Here is a 7,658-nt window from a genome sequence, read left to right as displayed (position 1 = left end):
GGCCCTGCTTTTATTGTAATTGTGCAATAAAGTCTAAACTACTGTGTGATTGTTAGGCGGCTCATCTGGCTTTCTGGCTTCTTATAACTGACTGAAGGGAGCGCTTTTCTTTTGTCCCCTTAATTAGTGGAACTTTGGTCCTGATTCGCCTCCACAGAGCAAATAAAATACAAACTGTCTGTGATGTAGTGGCAGCATTTTAATTAAAGCTGCTCGGCTAATCCTTTTAAGGGTCACTTCCAGAAGTTAAGTAATTTCTCAGAGTGATCTGCATGATAAATGCCAACAATTATGCAGGATTTGCAGTAAGGGAATAATAAAACTCTCGTATGCTGTGGTAAACTATATTCTGTTATTTTCATTATTAGCCATTAGCTGTGGAAGATGTGAAAAACTGGAGCACTGATGTGTCTTTTTAATCAGTGTGCCTAACTACAGACATCCACTGACTTATTCTGTGACGTAGGTGTTTTCCCATGTGCGGAAATGTCCGGATAATACATTCAAACTTTGTTTCCATACCTATATCACCACACAGACATGCAGTGCTGTAATTTTCCACGTTTATATTTATGCTCCTGCAGTTCCTTCTTATTTTTATCCCATTTCTCTTTGATGTTTATTACAACTTGCAGCTGGAACGGCCCAGTTTCCCCACAAGGAAAACTGAGGTTTCATCAAAGCTAATCTGATCTAGTTACACTCAATTTAAATCTCTTTGGAGAGAGCTGAATGCCTGCAGCAACATGTGGTGCTTTTTTCAACCTTGTGATATGCACTCGCTTAATAAACAGAAGATTTTTTTCTGTATTTTAATGCTTTTTGACAAATAAAGTTCTGCTGTCTATTACAAAGACATGAAGAGCTCTAATTTAGAGCAAATTAAGATTATTTTAATCCCAGCTGTATCAGACAGTTATGTCCCTGAGAGCACAGCAGAAATGAATGAGCATCACAAGCAAACGTACTTGTTTAGTGTGTCTGACTGACTGGCTTATCTCATTCCAGCATTGTACACTTACTGCACTTGATAACACTGCTGTGATATCCAGGCTGTGACCCACTGGGATCTGTTTTTAGGTGGTCCAGGGGACACAGAACAGCGTGGAGCTGAGCTATCTGAACTCTCTGACAGAGTACCAGGTGGCTGTTTTTGCCGTCTATCGCAGCGCCGCAAGTGAAGCCCTGAGAGGAAGTGCTACTACATGTAAGTTTATATGTTTACGCATTCAAACAGATGGAAGCAGGAAACATGGTAGTAAGCACCATGCAGCATCTGATGGTCTGTAAGGCCCATTTTGAAGCCTCAATTGCAACAATATTGGCGTCTTCATTGAGACATGTTGAAGCTAACAGTGACTTCTCTGCTAATGCTAGCAAACCTGGTGCAGTCACCTTGCAGTCCTGTTGCCTTTGAGTTGGGGACCAGGTCTGCGACCAGTCATAGTCAGTTTTTTCATGCATTAGTTCAGAGTGGAAATGAATGCAGTATGTTTGTGAAATTACAAACCTGTTACTACCTACATACACAGAAAGCCACACTAACTCTTTATACAAAGTTTTGTCAGAACCTCACAGATTTGAAACAATCTGTGGTTAGCACTGTTGCCCCACAGCAAGAAGGTCCTGAGTTCAGTTCCACCATCAGGCCGGGTCTTTCTGTGTGGAGTTTGCATGTTCTCCCCGTGTTTGCGTGGCTTCCTCCCACTGTCCAACGACATGCAGCTTGTGGGGATAGGTTAATTGGATAATCCAAATTGCCATTAGGAGTGAATGTGAGTGCGAATGGTTGTCTGTCCCTGTGTGTTGGCCCTGCGACAGACTGGCGACCTGTCCAGGGTGTACCCCGCCTCTCACCCTATGACAGCTGGGATAGGCTCCAGCGCCCCCCGCGACCCTGAGAAGGATAAGCAGAAGAGAATGGATGGATTCAGAATTTCGTCTACAAACAGTTACACAGTTTAGTGATGCAGGGACTCGGCAGCCGTGCTTTTATGAAGATGTGTAAGCAGAATGCAGCCAGTTGGCAATCAGCTGAGTCGAGTCTTGAGTTGCAACGTGACATCTTGTGGCTAAGTTGCGCTCATAGCTCATCGTTACAGACTGAGACTGACTGTAATGTGTCAGCAGTTTATTTGCATCTATGATCGAGATGTGATTACCTGCAAAAACCGGTGAATGTGTCTGAGAGCGACTGCAGTTCCTTTGAGTCAGACGGGTTCCCTCCCACTAAGAGGCCTGAGCCATCGCCAGTGGTTGAGGGTGTTTCACATTCAGGTGAACGTTTGGTGACCGTGACTACTTCAAATTGTTCAAAGAGCTCCAAAAGGCATCGCCAGCACAAACACAGGTCAGGGACGAGATGAATTCATTAATACATTTTTAATTAATGAATTAATTTTTCATATTTCTGTTGTAACTTGGCTTGGTAGCGGTTGATTCACTTTTGGATTGAGTCTCAAGCGGCCGTTTGAAGAACTGTGAAAACCACACGATGAAGATTTACCTACATGTCGCAGAGGCAAATGAACAATGTCCATTTGAGCCTCATTTAAGAATTAAGTCCCAAATGAGGGATCTGAACTCTTCATTTTTCCCAGCATGCACCTCTTCTATTATTCACTATCGCTCTCAGTCTTAAACCTCCAAGGCAGTCTTCCCCTGGGATCTTTCATTGTGCTGTTAATTCTCTGCATCAAACCATTTCTGCTTCTGTGCAGTAGAAATGTGTTCTTGCTCACACTGAAGAGAAAGACTCAGTGTTAACCTGCAGAGCTTTTAATCATTTATTTATTGCTTTAATTTTGCTTTGAAGAAACTGACAGGACCGAGATGAACAACACACCTTTGGTCCTTTCACTCAATTCCAATGAAGCCAATTTATGACTGTTGAGTTGCAGCATCCGTAATAGCAGTGATAGAGCAGCAGACATGTGTTGTACTACAAAGGAAAACAGTGAATTTGGGCCATAAAAGCTACACAGGTGTTTCATTATTTATTCGTGGCCCGATCCTCCTCTGACAGGATGCCTGTGGCGAGCTCTAATTCTGGTGGTATTGCCTGAGGCCTCGTGCTGACATGTGTACCCCGAGCCAGAGCCTGGCTGGATTCTCTGACCTTCTCGACCTGGCGTTCGCTGACGAATGACAGGAGATTCCTCCCTGTTGGTCGAGGATGAATGCAAAGTCACAAGTTGACCTTGTAGCAAAGTTAATGTGCTGTGGCTGTTTGCTGCAAGCTGCCACTTCTGCCCTGCTGCACTGTCTGGTTAAGGCAGCAAATTAAACATGATGCTAGGTACTAATTGATTTGGGGGTTTGAGCAGAGTGTGGTACAAAAGTGGAACATTTATCAAAGCAATAAGTGAGGACTTTAGTCGTGCTGTCCGACTTTGAAATATATTCGATTTCATGAAACCAGACCTCCATTTCAATCACATCAACTGCTTGACTTAAAATACACTGTGGTGGTTTGCAGAGGCAAAACTACACCACGTCGACCGTCGGCCCAAAGCTTCAGGACCTGGTTGTAAATCTCATTAGTCTCTTTTCTAGTTAAAGCTCGTTTGGCTCATTGCCGTGCAGGACAATGACCCCTGAATAACTGCTGTTTTTAACAACCCTGACATTGTGCATTACTGTTTAAAATACATCAAAGAAGATTTGGATTTCTGTTTAATCATGCATGAACTTACAAGACCTAATTTACTTCTGTTGCTGCCGGAGAGCCGTAGGATAACGAATTCCTTAGACTTTAGAAAAGGGCGAGTTTTCTATGAAATGTGAATTTTCAGGACTTGTCTGGCCCAAAACAGTCGAAGGTTAGTGTAAAAGTGCCAGATCACTGTTTTAGGTAAGATTTAATCAGCTACACTTATTGTTTAAAAGTAAATGTGTCAAAGGAAGAAACGCCGTCATCCAAACCCTGTGCTTGTGTCCGACAGTGGCCCTGCCCACGGTGAACAGCCTGGAGTTGTTTGATATTACTCACAGCACTATGCGGGTCCGCTGGAAGGCCGTCGCTGGGGCTTCTGGGTACATGATCCTGTACGCCCCGCTGACTGAAGAGGACGCTTCAGATGAGAAGGAGGTGAGGAGTGTGCTCGTGTGCAACGAGAGTAAATGTGAGGCAAAGAATGAGCTGTATGATGCAGAGCAGGGTGCTCTCTGCTGGGCGCCAGCTTCTTTTCCAAAACAATGTTTCCTCAGATTTCTTTACATCATACAACGTTCCTCACAGGCCTACTTTAAACTCTGATCCAAGTAAAATATCTCCTACTTTATGTCATTTTAAAAGCCATTCAAATATAGTGTTCAAAACTTTGTGAAAGTAACTGAACTCCTGTGCTGCCTTGTGTTTATTAATTGATGAAGTCCAGTTGCCCTCATCAATTAGTCCATATTTCAAAAAACGAGACGCCAAAATGTTGACAAAGAGACTTTAATCAGGCTGTAATCAATCTGAGTGGTAAGCAAAGACTGTGTTAGTGTGGCTGAAAAATGTGGTTTTTAATATGTGCCAGTGTGAATATTTAACATCTTACAACTCAGCATTGTTTATCGGAAAAACATGAGCTGAATTCTTGATGTTGAGACTGATGATGGAAAAAACCAAACGACTCCGCTGCTCCAGGTCATTGTGCTCACCTGATGCGCCGCTCTCAGGCTTGGACACATCATCCAATGAAGGCTGCTCTCTGGTCACTGACGTATAGACCCAGCTCTCATCAGCAGAGTATTTCAACATGAGAGGCAGCAGTGATGGAAGAGTTGATATTTGCTCTTTGTCGAAGTTTGAAGTCTAAGACGTCCAGCCAGACAGGAAGTGGTCCTGTGGTGCAGGCGGCGACCCTGGAGGAGGTTCAACCAACTTTACTTCAGGCATTTTTAGTCAAACAGAGTAACCGTACTGTATGACTGCACATCGTATACTTTATAGAAGCAGAATTCTGGATGTGCACTTTTCATATTGTTAACTCCAACACTGTTAGAGTTAACATGGATGTCATATGGTTTGATATAACCAATAAGCCAGCATTCAGGTTTCTGGTGTGATGAACAGTCTTTTGTTAGAGTGAACATGAATAGAAAAACTTGAACTATAACTTCAAATACCTGCAGGTTTGAGCGGAAGAAACTTTGGACTGAATGTAATCAGCAGCTCAGGATCTCACAATTTGACTTTTTGACTTTGGAGAAAAATCACAGGATATCGTTGGACATTTGCATAACAAAGACTTTCTGCGCCTGTTGACTTTTGTCTGTGGTTTTGCTTCTCGTTTGGTATTTTTGTCTTCGGCGTTCGCAGGAATTCCACCTAAATTTGCTTTGAAATAGTCTATTAAAGACGGTGACTGTCGGAGCTGACAGACTGCTAATTTGCATTCAGCTGAATAAAGTTGACCTTCTTAGATGTCTTTGTAATTATAATTGAGTTGCTTCAAAGTAAACGTCTGCTTTCATGTGCCGTTTCTGTTATTTTTCTTCATATTCTGTATGTTTGACTACTTTGTACTATGAGTCTCAGGAAGGAAACAAAGGAAGGGGGATGGAAGGAAACACGTACCAGAAATATCAGATAATATTAGAGAAAGCGGTGGCAGGAGAGAGTCTTTAATTCACTCTAATAAACAGCACGGCTGATCCTGAGCCACCTTTCAGTGTCCCCACCATGCAGGAGTCAAAAAAGTGCAGCCACCCTCTGAGTCACAGTAATATATCTTTAAAAACTGTGACCAATTAGAGGACAAAACACAACCAAAGCATCAATTACACCTTAAAGACTGAATAACACTTCAAAGTGAAACAGGCACGCATACAGTTGATTGGAAAGAAGACATTAAAAGCAAACAGCAGGACAGACTGGAACATGGGGATCTTTTGCAGGTAAATTCAGCAGTTAAGGAAGACGAGACATTCAAAGGAGAGGAGGAGAGGTATGAAGGGCACAGTCAGCCGTCCTTATCCCTCCTTCTCCCATTAGACCTCATTATGCCTACCGTCACATTCGCCTCCAGGCAGAAAGCAATAAAAACAATTTAGGAAGGAATTTGGAATCAGGATGGATGCTTTCCAGCGGTGAGGATAAGCCTGGCTCTGAGGCACTCCGTCAGAGCCCAGGCTTGGCTGGCTGGTCCTCGTGTGGCTTCCACTTATGGGCCATGCGGGGACTTGTCTGGGCCAAAGCCAGCCTCAAATCCAGCCCAGTTTGACTGGAAAAGTGCTTTCATTCAAACAGGGACCCAGTGTAGGTCTGCACAGACTGAACCCGAGGGAGAGAAAGGACGAGCACAAATGTGAACAAGAGGTAGATCTTACAGCAGGATGTGACTCCAACGGTCCCCGAAGCTGCTTAATGTGTCCACGCCAAACAAACACAGCAGTAACACGAATGTGGTGCACGTAACAAAGGGGCCTTCTTGTCGAGCAAGAAATGCTTCAGCTCATGTACATCGGCCCGGGTCCAACCCTACACCCACATCAAGCACCGCTCCAAACCTACTAGCTTTAACTGGAGGTGAGTGATGAAGCCAACTCAGAGTCGACACCAATGCAGACTCCACCTGCTTTGAGTCAGGAACGGAGGAAACTCCACAAATATAACTGTGGTTCTAAGAAGGGTTGGACTCTGCTGGGTAAATGAAAGCAAAGGGACGAGATGATGTTTAAAGGCGGTGATAGAGAATAATGTTCTTTCAATAGGAGCAAAGGGGCAGTGACCTTTATTTAAGTAAAATTCCACGTAGATCCATTTTGATTGTTGATGGTTATGTAGGTCATGTGCGCTTCAGAAAAGGAAACTGTATTTCCTTCCTCTGCACAGACAAGAAACAGGGTTAAGAAATTCCTCCTGTGTGCCAAGCTACTTAGAAAATGTATGACCTGAAGTCTTTTACGGTGTTTATCGCAGAAAACAGACAAAATGAAAAAAGTCAGCAGATTAAATAGGTCACATTCTACTAAAAACACAAAACATGCTTTAATACCCCTCCTGTAATGATGGTAGACGCTCATATCAAACCGAGACAGAATTTGAAGTGGTAAGATGTGGACATGCAGCAGCTCTGGCTTCACTCTACATTAGTTGGTCTTCAAAGAAGAGGATCTAAAATCGCTGCACCAAGTCTTTGTAAAGGAATAAGGATTTTTTAAGGATGCAGAGTCGCTTTGATAGAATCCAAGAATAAAAATATGAAGTGAGAAACAAGCAGAGTTGGTCCTCTTTAAGCCATCCTATCCGATTGCAGCAGCTCTGATTCTGATTGAAATTCCTACTTCAGTGTGAGAAAGGCAGGGGCGTCCCAAAGCTCGGCGGTTAGAGTCTATTCAGAAAATTGTCTCAGGATAAAAAGAGATAAAGCCTTTAGTTATTTAGCTGTTACATCTTAGGCCAAAGATAAGGTGGAAATATTCTAAAATGAGGTAAGAAGTAAAAAAAACCTGTGAAAGTATTAACAGTAGTTATTGATCACGTTGAACCTTCTGGCTGATTGTTCCTGTTGTACGTTGTAGTTCTCTAAGGAAACAACAAAAGCCATTTGTTGTATTATGTCTGCATCCAGTGTATGTTTGGCAGAATAAGCGATGGTGAAGTTGAATATTTGTGTGCGCGCTGTGCAAGCAGCTGCAGACTGGTTGAGTTCTGTGTTGGCGATTGA

General features: G+C 43.1%; 1 protein-coding gene across 1 annotated transcript in view; it reads left to right on the top strand.

Annotated features, from left to right (window-relative positions):
- Positions 1-7,658, top strand: part of col14a1b (collagen, type XIV, alpha 1b) — a 137,018-nt gene that overhangs the window by 65,281 nt on the left and 64,079 nt on the right. The window contains exons 12-13 of the mRNA XM_013915650.1: positions 1,081-1,207; positions 3,945-4,090. Coding sequence (XP_013771104.1) covers positions 1,081-1,207; positions 3,945-4,090 — 273 coding nt within the window. The remainder of the gene's footprint in view (positions 1-1,080; positions 1,208-3,944; positions 4,091-7,658) is intronic.

Source organism: Pundamilia nyererei, unplaced genomic scaffold, assembly GCF_000239375.1.
Source record: "Pundamilia nyererei isolate P.nyererei 1_Seehausen unplaced genomic scaffold, PunNye1.0 scaffold00340, whole genome shotgun sequence".
Lineage (NCBI taxonomy): Eukaryota > Metazoa > Chordata > Actinopteri > Cichliformes > Cichlidae > Pundamilia > Pundamilia nyererei.
This window is presented reverse-complemented; position numbering and strand designations above follow the sequence as displayed.